At 43.7% G+C, this 13845-nt stretch overlaps 1 protein-coding gene across 1 annotated transcript in view; it reads left to right on the forward strand.

The window, feature by feature from the left end:
• pgm5 (phosphoglucomutase 5) overlaps nucleotides 1–13845 on the forward strand; it is a 185593-nt gene that overhangs the window by 117846 nt on the left and 53902 nt on the right. Inside the window, exon 7 of the mRNA XM_073048482.1 lies at nucleotides 11896–12011. Within this exon, the coding sequence (XP_072904583.1) occupies nucleotides 11896–12011 (116 nt within the window). The remainder of the gene's footprint in view (nucleotides 1–11895; nucleotides 12012–13845) is intronic.

Genomic DNA, 13845 nt, shown 5'->3' on the forward strand with positions numbered 1-13845 from the left:
GCCCCCCCCCCCGCTGACTGCTCCTGTGGCTCCTCCCACGGACCCCGGTATAAAGGCGATTGGAGCCTGAGCCCTGGCCTCAGTCTCCAGGATGTAGTATGGTGGTCAATTGCTGTTTGTTCTTTCTTCCAGCCAATAAAAGCCTATATCTCGCCTCACGTCTCCAAGAGTTATTGATGGTGCATCACATATCTGTTCGTGAGTGGGCCATTTGCCATTGATTGTCAGTCCAGGTCTTACCTCTACCCCTGGTCATTTTGTGAAATTTACCATGCTGCAATAAAGTTCATGTTGCAGAGGTCAACGTGTCTGCCTCTGATGTTAAGCGTGGTGTCACATCAGCAACTTCAAATCAAGTTTAATTATCACTCAAACCATGCATAGATACAGATGAATAAGACAGTGTTCCTCTGGGGCCAAAGTGCAAAACATTCAAAATAGCATGCTAACATTCAAAAATAGCAAATGGCACAATTCAAAATAGTGAGCAAAGAAGCATATTCACTCAAAAAAAAAACTATATATAGCCCAAGACCCTGAGCAACAATGTCTGGCAGTCAATGGTACAGTCTCCCACAGTGCAGAGATGCACACAATCCAACCTGTCATTCTATGACTCGAACATGGGAGGGCAACACTGACAGAGAGGCCAGGTCCCAGCTAAAGCGCTTCCACATCTCACCTGGTCTGCAGCTGCAGGCAAGCCCCAGGTCTGAAGCCTAGTTCTTGCTACAACTGAGGCTACACAGCTCCTATGTCACTTGTCCCACCACCAGACAAGGGTAAAAGGCCTGCAGCAACTTACGTTATCACTGTACAACAGAATCTTGCGATCGCAAGTGAAATGTCCGAGACAATCTCCCAAGGTTATACTGCACCAACTCCGATGCTTCCGAGTAGCGGTCTGCAGCCAGGTCAGTTCCTCCGAACCCAAACCTGCTCCTTCAATGTCCCAACCAGTTCCTCCGAACCCAAACTGGCTCCTTCGATGTCCCGACCAGTTCCTCCGAACCCAAACCAGCTCCTCCGATGTCCCGACCAGTTCCTCCGAACCCAAACCAGCTCCTTCGATGTCCCGACCAGTTCCTCCGAACCCAAACCTGCTCCTCCGATGTCCCAACCAGTTCCTCCGAACCCAAACCTGCTCCTTCGATGTCCCAACCAGTTCCTCCGAACCCAAACCTGCTCCTTCGATGTCCCAACCAGTTCCTCCGAACCCAAACCTGCTCCTTCGATGTCCCAACCAGTTCCTCCGAACCCAAACCGGCTCCTTCGATGTCCCAACCAGTTCCTCCGAACCCAAACCAGTTCCTTCAATATCCCGACCAGTTCCTCCGAACCCAAACCGGCTCCTCCGATGTCCCAACCAGTTCCTCCGAACCCAAACCGGCTCCTCCGATGTCCCGACCAGTTCCTCCGAACCCAAACCGGCTCCTCCGATGTCCCAACCAGTTCCTCTGAACCCAAACCGGCTCCTTCAATGTCCCAACCAGTTCCTCTGAACCCAAACTGGCTCCTTCGATGTCCCGACCAGTTCCTCCGAACCCAAACCTGCTCCTCCGATGTCCCGACCAGTTCCTCCGAACCCAAACCAGCTCCTCCGATGTCCCAACCAGTTCCTCTGAACCCAACCAGTTCCTCTGAACCCAACCAGTTCCTCTGAACCCAACCAGTTCCTCTGAACCCAACCAGTTCCTCTGAACCCAAACCAGCTCCTCTGAACCCAAACCAGCTCCTCTGAACCCAAACCAGCTCCTCTGAACCCAACCAGTTCCTCTGAACCCAAACCAGCTCCTCTGAACCCAAACCAGCTCCTCTGAACCCAACCAGTTCCTCTGAACCCAAACCAGCTCCTCTGAACCCAAACCAGCTCCTCTGAACCCAAACCAGCTCCTCTGAACCCAAACCAGCTCCTCTGAACCCAAACCAGCTCCTCTGAACCCAAACCAGCTCCTCTGAACCCAACCAGTTCCTCTGAACCCAAACCAGTTCCTCTGAACCCAACCAGTTCCTCTGAACCCAAACCAGTTCCTCTGAACCCAAACCAGTTCCTCTGAACCCAAACCAGCTCCTCTGAACCCAAACCAGCTCCTCTGAACCCAAACCAGCTCCTCTGAACCCAAACCAGTTCCTCTGAACCCAACCAGTTCCTCTGAACCCAAACCAGTTCCTCTGAACCCAACCAGTTCCTCTGAACCCAAACCAGTTCCTCTGAACCCAACCAGTTCCTCTGAACCCAACCAGTTCCTCCGAACCCAACCAGTTCCTCCGAACCCAAACCAGCTCCTCTGAACCCAACCAGTTCCTCCGAACCCAACCAGTTCCTCCGAACCCAAACCAGCTCCTCCGAACCCAACCAGCTCCTCTGAACCCAACCAGCTCCTCTGAACCCAACCAGCTCCTCTGAACCCAACCAGCTCCTCTGAACCCAACCAGTTCCTCTGAACCCAACCAGTTCCTCTGAACCCAAACCAGCTCCTCTGAACCCAAACCAGCTCCTCTGAACCCAAACCAGCTCCTCTGAACCCAAACCAGCTCCTCTGAACCCAAACCAGCTCCTCTGAACCCAAACCAGCTCCTCTGAACCCAAACCAGCTCCTCTGAACCCAAACCAGCTCCTCCAATATCCCAACCAGTTCCTCCGAACCCAAACCTGCTCCTCCGATGTCCCAGCCAGTTCCTCTGAACCCAAACCGGCTCCTCCGATGTCCCAACCAGTTCCTCCGAACCCAAACCGGCTCCTCCGATGTCCCAACCAGTTCCTCCGAACCCAAACCAGTTCCTCCGAACCCAAACCAGTTCCTCTGAACCCAACCAGTTCCTCTGAACCCAACCAGTTCCTCTGAACCCAAATCTGCTCCTCCGATGTCCCAACCAGTTCCTCCGAACCCAAACCGGCTCCTCCGATGTCCCAACCAGTTCCTCCGAACCCAAACCGGCTCCTCCGATGTCCCAACCAGTTCCTCCGAACCCAAACCGGCTCCTCCGATGTCCCAACCAGTTCCTCCGAACCCAAACCGGCTCCTCCAATATCCCCATCAGCTCCTCTGAACCCAAACCGGCTCCTTCGATGTCCCAACCAGTTCCTCTGAACCCAAACCGGCTCCTCCGATGTCCCAACCAGTTCCTCCGAACCCAAACCGGCTCCTCCAATATCCCCATCAGCTCCTCTGAACCCAAACCAGTTCCTCCGATGTCCCGACCAGTTCCTCTGAACCCAACCAGTTCCTCCGAACCCAAACCAGCTCCTCCAATATCCCCATCAGCTCCTCTGATACCTCAGCAGAATCCTTCAAAATTCCGACAGGCTTCTCCGATATCCCTACAGGCTCCATTGATAACCTGATGGGCCCCTCCCATATCCTGAACAGCTCCTCCTATATCCCAGCAGCATCCTTCAATATCCCTACAGGCTCCTTCGACATCCCAACCAGCTCCTCCAACATCCCAGCGAGCTCCTTCAATCTCCCAACCAGCTCCTCTGATATTCCAACTTGCTCCTCCGATATCTCTATGGGCATTTCAGGGCAGTGTCCTTTCATCGGAACTGGGGATTGGAAGAACTAAGCTTGAAGGCAGTGAAGAAGCACAAAGAGGTAGAGGGAAGGTCAGACAATGGGTTGAAGTGATTACATGGGGTAAGGGATGAAGTTGCAAGGCTTTGGTAGGTAATAAAGGGAGACAAAACAAAAGATGTCATTGTAGGTACAGCCCCACATCAAGGACAGCAGCTGACCTAGAAGGCATTTCACCTCCACCTTCGCAAGTGTAAATGCAGATGGGCAATTAAATGCTGGCACAGTCTGAGAAGGAGCTATAAATGGTTAGAGGAAGCATCGGCATCAACTACATGATGGGAGCAGAAGTTACTAGATAATCTTCTTGCATCATCTTGTGCGAGTGTGTAGGAAAGAGGGTTTTCTGTTAAATAGGGGCATCATTAAGGGCTGTGGATCTAAGGTGGCTAATGGTGTAAGGATTCACATCAGCTGTGATCCAACTGAACAGCAAATCTGGCTCAGAGAGTAAAACTGCTTCTCCTTTTTGCTGTTTATTAGAGATAGTGAAATTGTTCAAATAAAAACAGATTTTTCCAATTCATTCGTTTATTCAGTTTAAACGTGGCTTCAATCCCCAAAGCCACACATTAACAGCCTTGGGCATTACTTGACCAGTTGTCCATCTCTACAGAGGCAGAAAATAAGTATCATTAAATCACAGAGTCAGTTTTCTGTTACAGACATTATTGAAATTCTACCGAAGGAACTCTTCCAGCATTAAACTGATAGCATCTCTATTCAAGTATCCAGCATTAATAACAAAATCAAGTTCAATATCCCATTACAAATAGAGGAGCGCATATATTCTATAAAATGACAATAGTTTGAATTCTCCCTAACAATTTCTCATCTCCTGTTTCATTCTTTTACCAGTCACCTTAAATCTCTGTCCACTCCTTCCACTGGAAGGATTTTCATCTTATTTACTTTTACCAAAATGCCTCATGACTTCAAAGTTCAAAGTAAATTTTATTATCAAATTACGTATATGTCACCATATATAACCCTGAGTTTCATTTTCCTGTGGGCATACTCAGCAAGTTTATAGATTAGTAGCTATAATAAGGATCACTGAAAGATCAACCAGAGTGCAGAAGACAACAAACTGTGCAAATGCAAAATAATCAGCAATTAATAACAAGAACATGAGATAAAGAGTCGTTATCGGTGATCAATGGTTGTGGAAACACCTCAAAGATGGGGCAAGTGAGTGTATCCCCTTTGAACATCTCAGTTAAATCTCCCCTTGATCTGCTCCATTGCAAGAAGTACAGCTTTTTCAGTCCCCCCCCACCTTTACTTACGGAGCGTATAGAATATATCCATCTATTATAAATTCTGAAACAACCTTGTCTACTGTATTTGCACTGAGATTTGGCAGTAGAACTGTAGCTAGAGCATAAACTTGATTTCATTATATTTATTACAACATAAAAGCCTGCTTCACTCATTGTCATAACTGTTGAGTCTGGCCTATGATAGGGACACAGCTTGATGTCAAGCTGTGAGAGTTATAGTTTTCATTTAGTTCTTTAGTGTGTGGTTAATGTTTAGAGGCACATTTACAGCCTCTATATCTTTGTGTTTACATTGGAGGTATCTGACATAAGAAATCCATCAGACAACAAAATAGTCATAGTGTTGTAGAGCACAGGGACAGGCCCTTTGGCCCACTCTATCGATGTCAACAGTTGTACTAATCTATACTAATCCATTCAACCTGCATTTGATTAACAGCCTGATGGTGTTGAAATAAAAGTGGAAACAGCTTTGCATTTCTCCATCTTAAGAATAAAATCCATGCACACAGAGTTTCCACATAGTAATTCATCCTCATGTGTTGCCAAAGAAAATCTGACTGGGATACATGAGGAGGTATTAGGAAAGATAGCAGAGGCGTGATGAAGGTGGTAGAATTCAATAAATGTCCAAGCAGAGAAGAGAGATGCAGAAAGGTTTAATTCCAGAGCTAACAATGAAAAGGGGAGAGCAAACAATCAGATTTCCAGGAAAACAAATGTCCAGGAGAGTTGGAGGAAGTTTTTGTTTTACCTTAGCTACCTTCTCCAGCCAAATCTTGCCACATGCCTGGGTTCCTCTGAACATCATGGTTAAGGCTTTCCCAACCACTGAGCTCATCTAAATGAAACACTGTTGCAGGAAAGCAGCATCCATCATCAAGAATCCCCACCACCCAGCTCATGCTCTCTTCTTGCTGCTGCCATAAGGTGGAAGGTACAGGAGCCTCAGGATTCACACTATCAGGTTCAAAGATGGTTAGTACCCCTCAACCATGAAGTTCTTAAACTACACTCAACTTCACTTGCCCCATCATTGAAATGTTCCCACAGCCACTGAACTCACTTTCCGGAACTTTCATCTCATGTTCTCATTATTTATTGTTATTTATTTATATTTGCATTTGCACAGTTTGTTGTCCTCTGCACTCTAGTTCTTCTTTCATCAATCTGTTGTAAATAGTGTTCTGTAGATTTGTTGAGCATACCCACCAGAAAATGAATCTCAGGGTAGTATATGGTGACATATACTGTATGTATATTGATAATAAAATTTACTTTGAACTTTGAACCAGATCCTCTTCAGTTTTTCAGACTTGATGGCAAAGGGAACGGAGGAACAATCAAGTCAGTTGCCAAAGGAGCTAAACAATCCTCAGATCCAAGCAGACGACAGTAGCTTTGATCTGAGTGTCCTTACTACCTGGCAATATGGCCCCACCCCAACTATTTGCCTGCATCCTTCCTGTAAGATTCGGCAAAAGGTTTTGTAACAGACAAACAAGACAAAAGAGTGGGAAGCCTGGCTTTATTCAAGACTTGATAGAGAAACTATTTGCTTCCTAGACAAACTGGCAAGTAAATGTCTTTGCCACACAAGACCCATCACTCAACACATTTGATCATGCCTCCATGATATTCAATAACATTACCATCAGTGACCACAACCAATGACATCCTGGGGAAAATCAGTGAGATGACCCAAGATGTACTCTGGGTATGAGGACAGGTCAGGCACTGGGACTTGTCTCTGCAATGCAAGAAATTCTGCAGATGTAGGATCCCGATCAATGCACACAAAATGCTGGAGGAACTCAGCCGGTCAGGCAGCACCTATGGAAATGATAAACAGTCAACATTTTGGGCTGAGACCCTTCATCTGGATGGAAAGGAAGGGGAGAGATGCCAGAAAAATAAGATGGGAGGAGTAGAAGGAGTACAAGCTAGAAGATATGGAGCCAGTTGGGTGGAGTAAGGGGATGAAGCAAGAATCTGGGAGGTGAAATCTTCTTCAGCAATTTGCCTCTTCCACTTATCTCCTCCCAGATTTTTATGGCATTTCCTTTCATCCTTTATACCCCACCCACCCACCTTCCCCCTCATCAGGTCATCTTGAACTCCTCTCCTAAGCTCACCTTTTTAGTCTGGTTTCTGCCACCTTCCTTTTCAGTCCATAGTGAAGAGTCTTGGCCCAAAGCATCAACTGTTCATTTCCCTCCAGAGATACAGCCTAACCCACTGAGCTCCTCCAAAATTTTAATTGCATTGCTCAAGATTTCCAGCATCTACAGAATCTCTTGAATCTCCTCTCCACGCTGCAAACAGGAAGCCTTAATCTGACGAATTTTCAGGGTCATGGAGTTACCACAGCAGGTGAAGGACAAAATATGTCTTTGAAAACAAAAACAAAATTTCCAACAAGGTTTTGTGCCAAACAAAATCGTAACTGTGGTTCCATTAACAAAATATTGCTGTTTTTAATCTGCTGGACCTGGCTGTCTTCAACTAAAATTAAACCCATAGATGATATTTCACAAGACTTTGAGCAGAGGTTTCAACAAAACAAAGAGAAGTAGATTTTGCTCTGATTCCTGCTGGCTGTGAGGGGTAGGTGGGCTGGGTTCACTTTGAATTATGGGGAGATATTAAAAATGAAAACATTCCTTTTCGGGTCAGAAAGGCCATGTATTGTAATTTCCTCCTGCAATGATTTAGCCCAATGCAAGGTACAGTGCATTCTCATTACATGGTTCAAACAGTGATAGTTAGATCAATGTCTGGGTTCTTGACCACAGATCAGGGATAAGGACAAAGATGATCAGATAATGCTGGGCCTTCCTGAAACATTACTGTTGGTTGGCATGGGCGACGAAGTGGTTGAGGTGTAAGCAACCAGGTGGGCAGATACTGTCCTATTTTACCTCCAAGATCAGTGAAAGATTTCATAAGAGTTCTATCTATTGTACTCAACTGCTACAGACTGCATTTATATGATCTGTTTCCTCAGAAGGATAAGGTTATTTGGCATTTCCCCAAATGATTCTTAGCAATTTTTACAGATACAGGATGCATCACAGTTTGGTGGGGCAATTACTTTGACCAAGACTTCAAGTAACCCAGTCCATCATAAAAACCAGCCTTTCTTCCACTAACTCCATCCCTTCTTCCCACTGCCTTGGGAAAGGAGCCAACATAATCAAGGGTCCCCCCCCCCCCAACCTGGTCATTCTGTCTTCTCCACCATTCCATAGGGAAGAAGGTGTAAAAACATAGGAATGCTTACCACCAGGTTCAAGAATTGCTGTTATCAGATGCTTGAATGGACATCTCATGTGCTAAAAGATGAACTTTTGATATCTAAATCTTCCTGTGGCACTGCAATTTCTCTGTAAACATAACATTGTAATTCTGCATTCTGTTTCCCCTTTCATGATATCAATGTATTTATGTATGGAATTATTGGTCTGGTTGGCATGCAAATGTAAGCTGTTCACTATCTCAGTACATTTGAGAATAATAAATTAAATACAATTCCAGTATCCTTAATGTAGCAAATCATTCCAAAATGTTTCATTGGATATTATCAAATAATTGTCACAGTATCTCAAAATGAAATACTGGAACAGAGGTTGGAAAAAAAGAGAGATTTTATGGACTGTATTAAAAGGAGAGTGTAAAATAGAGAGACCTTCCAAGACCTGATCTGGCACCATGCATCATTCCTTTATGAAGTGAGCGTGGAGGTGGACCTGCTAATTCATTCTGCTGACCATCTGTATCATCAATGTTGGCCATACCTGGAAGTTGTTCTAATGATGAAGCCGCCTGATGCTGGCCTGTTGTGTGCATTACAACTGATGGGTATAAGTTAACTATGCCTTCTGATTTCTGCATCAGGGGCTGTCTAGTTTAGCTCCCTGAGTGCATAGGAGGCAGAATGATATCACATTTTGATACTTGATATATATTTTGCATGTTGGGAAGACAAATGAATATGGACAGATAAATTAATGTTGAATAATGAAAGACAGCGGCTATACTTCATTAGGAGGTTGAGGAGATTTGGTATGTCACCAAAAACACTCAAAAATTTCCATAGATATACCATGGAGAGCATTCTAACTGGCTGCATCAGTGTCTGGTGTGGCGGGGCAGGGGAGAAGCTACAGCACAGAATCGAAATAAACTGCAGAGAGTTGTAAACTTAGTCAGCTTCATCATGAGCACTAGCCTCCATAATATCCAGTACACCTTCAAGGAGTGATGCTTCAAAAAGGTGGCGTCCATCACTAAGGACCCCCATCACCCAGGTTATGCCTTGTTGTCATTGCTGCCATCAGGGAGGAGGTAGAGAAGCCTGAAGGCATACATGCAACGATTCAGGAACAGCTTCTTCTCCTCTGCCACCTGATTTCTGAATGGACATTGAACCCGTGAACACTACCTCACTACTTTTTTATTTCTATATTTGCACTACCTATTTAATATATGCTGTATATACTACCATGACTCGCAGTTTTTTCTCTTTTATTATTGCACTGCTGCCACAAAGTTGGCAAATTTCATGACATATGCCAGTGATATTAAACCTGATTCTGAATGTAGGACTTTCAGAGTAAATGCTCAAGCCATGGAAAGTATTGTAAAACAGAAGGACCTCAGAGTACAAGTACATGGTTCCCTGAAAGTATGGTCACAAATAGACAGAGTGGTGAAGAAGGCATTTGGCATACTGACCTTCAGCTGTCAAGACACTGAGTGTTGGATGTTATTCCACAGTTGTACAAGATGCTGGCAAGGCCACCTTTGGAATATTGTATTCACTTTTGGCCATCCTGCTATAGGAAAGGTGTCATTAAGCTGGAGAAAAAGTGCAGAGGAAAGTTATAAGGTTGCTGGGACTCAAGGGGCTGTGATTTGGACAGAGGTTAAATGGGTTGGATCTTTATTCATTGGAGAGTAGGAGAGATGGGTAATATTATAGAGGTGTATAAAATCATGAGGGGCAGAGATAGGGTGTATGTGTCTTTTTAATTGAATCTGGGTGGTAACTTCTTCACTGAGAGGATGGTTGGAATATGGAATCAGTTGCTAGAGGAAGATAAATTAGCAACATTTAAAAAGAACATGAAAATGTGCATAGAGGGGAAAGGATTAGAGGGATTTAGCCCAAATGCGGGCGAGTAAGACTATCTTAATTGGGAATCTTGGTCAGCATGTATGTTTGGCAAAGGGTCTGCTTCCATTTTGTATGATTCTATGACTTTCTGTAGTAATGCAGATAACCCTTTTTGCCAAAGGGTTTTGGCTCAAACCATCAACTGTACTTTTTTCCATAGATGCTGCGTGGCCTGTTGAGTTCCTCCAGCATTTTGTGTGTGTTGCCTGGATTTCCAACATCTGCAGATTTTCTCTTATCTGCAGTAATGCAGTTTCATTTAGTCATACAGCATTAGACACCGGATTCCAGTCCGAAAAACAACCCTCACCCATTACCCTCTGCTTTCTACCTTTGAGCCAAATTGTAAATCTAATCTGCTATCTCGCCATGGATCCCATCTGCAATTCTGGAATTGCCGAGTGCTCTCTCTGTGAAGAAACGATTAATCTCTGACCAATTGTAATCAAATGTACTTCAGAGAGGTGGTAACATTTGAGCTCCTTTTCTGAACTCTTATTTCAATTTGGCACTTAGCTTCCTATGGCAATGATAAGAACAAAAGCCATGTGGAAATGATGATTAATGCTCTGAATGAACAGTCTGAGTGGGCAAAGTTTCCACAACAGCAATGGAAATTCTCCACTTTTGTTGCACAGTGCATATTTAATCAGAATGATTTCACTTCTCGGTGACATTTGGAACAGATGGAACAAATCCAGGGTTCACCTCCTGTGGGGAGGTGAGGGCAAGATATAATTCAATGTTCTCAGAGGGGAAGGCATATACAAACAGCAGGAGACTTCAGTCCCTCTAGGCTGTTTCAACATTCAATTAGACCTTGCCCCATGCGTATCTCAAATCCGAGTACTTTACCTTGGTTATGTAAATCTCAACATTCTTGCTTGGGGAAAATGGCCTGCTCATTTTGAAATGTTCTCTTGTACACTCACTACATCCATCCCCCAACCAGGCTTAACAGCTTCTTGCTTGAGGGAGTTCCAGATTTCTATTGCTCTTTGTATGAGGAAGTGCTTCCTGGCATCATCAATGAACTGCCTGGTTCTAATTATAAAGTGATGTCCCCTCTTTCCCCTTTACCAGCGGAATTACTCTCTCTCTCTTTCTTCTCCATCAGCTGCTTTAATCAAACATCTCAAATAGATTATCCTTTTCTGTAATGTAAAAGTTCATGCCCATAAATCATATTTTTTGTCATCCTGGTGAATCCATGCTTTGCCTGAACTCTGAACATAGAGGTCTGTTAACAATGAAGGGAGCATAAACTGGTTATATGTAGAAGAGTGTGTAGCAATTTATGGAGAGTACAGATTACGTAAACAAGATCTATGATATCTTAGTTATTCCATTTTGAAGGAGAGCAGGCTCCTGGTCAATATTTATTTATAAATCAATATGAACAATTATTGTTCTTAGAGCTTGCTTTTGGTCAAATGGCTGTTGTATTTTCTACATCGTGACTGTACTTCAATACTACTTCATTAACTGTGAGGAACCTTGGAATGTTTTGCGATTGTAAAATGTGCGAAACCTTGCTTTTTTTGTGGTCACTGTTATAAAATGTGATGCCCTGGACAGATAATTTATACATAGCAATGAATAATAGCAAGGAGATAATCTATAGTTGAAGTTGGTTGGAAATGAATATTGTCTGGATTGCTGAGAAGAATTGTTTGTTTTTCAATGTAACCGACCAAAGGATCTTTTATCAAAGTCATGATTTGATGCCTACAATACTGTGCTGGGAAAGACAGTCTTACTTCTCTGTCTGAGTTTGAATTTGTCAGCTTCTGAATCCATAGATTATTTTAACTGATCTTTATTTAAAAGCAGCAATCCCCATGTTTTGCTTTTACAGGGTGGGTGAAGCCATGAAGATCCCGGTTTATGAAACTCCAACAGGCTGGAAGTTCTTTGGGAATTTAATGGATGCTGGAAAGTGCTCTCTTTGTGGGGAGGAGAGCTTTGGTACAGGTAATGAATTCCCTCCCAGCCTTCAAGTTGAACTAACTAGCTCAGAGTATTAAATAGCATCAAGACTACTAAGGGTGAACCCGACATGTTACCTGAAAGCTGGCACCTTCAAGAATGCAACACCTCCTCAATATACACAGGAAGGCTTTCATGCACTAGATAGTTGTCTGACTCAGTGCTGTGAATTTCATTTAGTTCTGTTGGTCATCCTGGGAATAAAATGCTTAACATATGAGAAGCCATTGATGACTCTGGGCCTGCACTCAGTGGAATTCAGGAGGATGAGGGGGGATCTCATTGAAAGCTACCAAAATCTGCCGAGCCTGGATAGAGTAGACATGGAGAGGATGTTTCCACTAGTAGGAGAGTCTAGGATTAAGTGATATCCTTTCAGAACTGAGATGAAGAGGGTAGCAAATGTGTCAAATTTATTCCCATGGAGGCCTGTAGAGATCAAGTCATTGGGTGTATGTACGACAGAAATTTGTAGGTTCTTAATTGCTTTGGGAGATCAGGGTTATGGAGAGAAAGAGGGAGAATAGGGTTGACAATAAAAAAAAGATCAGACATGAATAACAGGTTAATCTCATTGGACTGAATGACCTAATTCTGCTCCTATATCTTATGGATTTATCACTGTCAACAACAACGAAACTGAATTCCTATCAGTCCATTACACTGATGCCTCTCTGCACTTCTGTTACCAAGCAAACAGATGACTTCAAAGATTACATGTGTTTTTAATTTTGTGTATGAAAATGTTGCAGCACAGACAGAGAGTCCCATTTGCTGTCCACCTGTTTGTTGATGTCCCATTGACATACATCCAGAGTGATATTATAGGGTCCAAAGGTACAGGAGGAGGCCACTTGGCCCATTCTCTCTCTGCACTCATGTCAATTGGTGATCTGAACATTTTATTTTAAGCCTCATGCAGACATTTGATGTTTGGGGGAAAGAAAAACACCAGCTTCTTTCTTGGTAAGCTCTTTCCATATTATGGTAAGATTTTCAAGCAATAATTACATATAGGTTAAAACAGCAGTGATAGGGATAGGACCAAACTGATAAGATATTAAGTTACTGTCCCTCCTGTTCCTTCTACATTTGTCAGCATCAGCCAATCCAATCACTTTGTAACTAGAACTGAAGCTGGGTGGGCTACACCCAATCAGATCTTACTATTTCCTACCATGGTGCCCAAACTTGAGACAGTTTTTAATTTCTGAAACATTTTCCAAGTGTCAAAACTATTGCACAACTCTCCACAAGAGGAAGCTGCAGATGGAAATTCTCTTGTAAAACCTTTTATTGAGGGCAAAAATTTCTTTGTGGCGTGAGGTACATCACTGTGTAAATCACTGAGGAACAGGAGGGAAAAGCATGCGTCAGTGGGGAAAGCAAGTGTGTGCACATTCCAGCTGCTTTTCATTCTGAGAGAGGGAATGTTTCAATGACTGGCTTTATTTGGCAATACCCTGTCAATGAAATTGTGGGACTGCAATGGTTTACTTAATAAAATTAATTACTTCTACACACCATATTTGGCAGTAAAAATGCCCAGCTTGGATGCCAAAAATTAAGTATTGCTGAGGTGTGAGCTCTTAAATATTAAAATAATGCATCTTCTTATCCCTTGTCTACTGATTGATAACTGTGCCTTTTCAAAACCTCATGATGTTCCATTGTGCTTCCCTGCACTACAATGTAGAGTTAGTAAATACACAACAAGACCTATGGGCAGTGAGTTGATGGTGATGTGCTTGTTGTACATTAGTAATCTAGTTGAGAGGTAAATAATGGGCAGAAACATTGTGCATGTTAAGCTCCATTA

Source organism: Hemitrygon akajei, chromosome 6 (genome assembly GCF_048418815.1).
Source record: "Hemitrygon akajei chromosome 6, sHemAka1.3, whole genome shotgun sequence".
NCBI classification, from domain to species: domain Eukaryota; kingdom Metazoa; phylum Chordata; class Chondrichthyes; order Myliobatiformes; family Dasyatidae; genus Hemitrygon; species Hemitrygon akajei.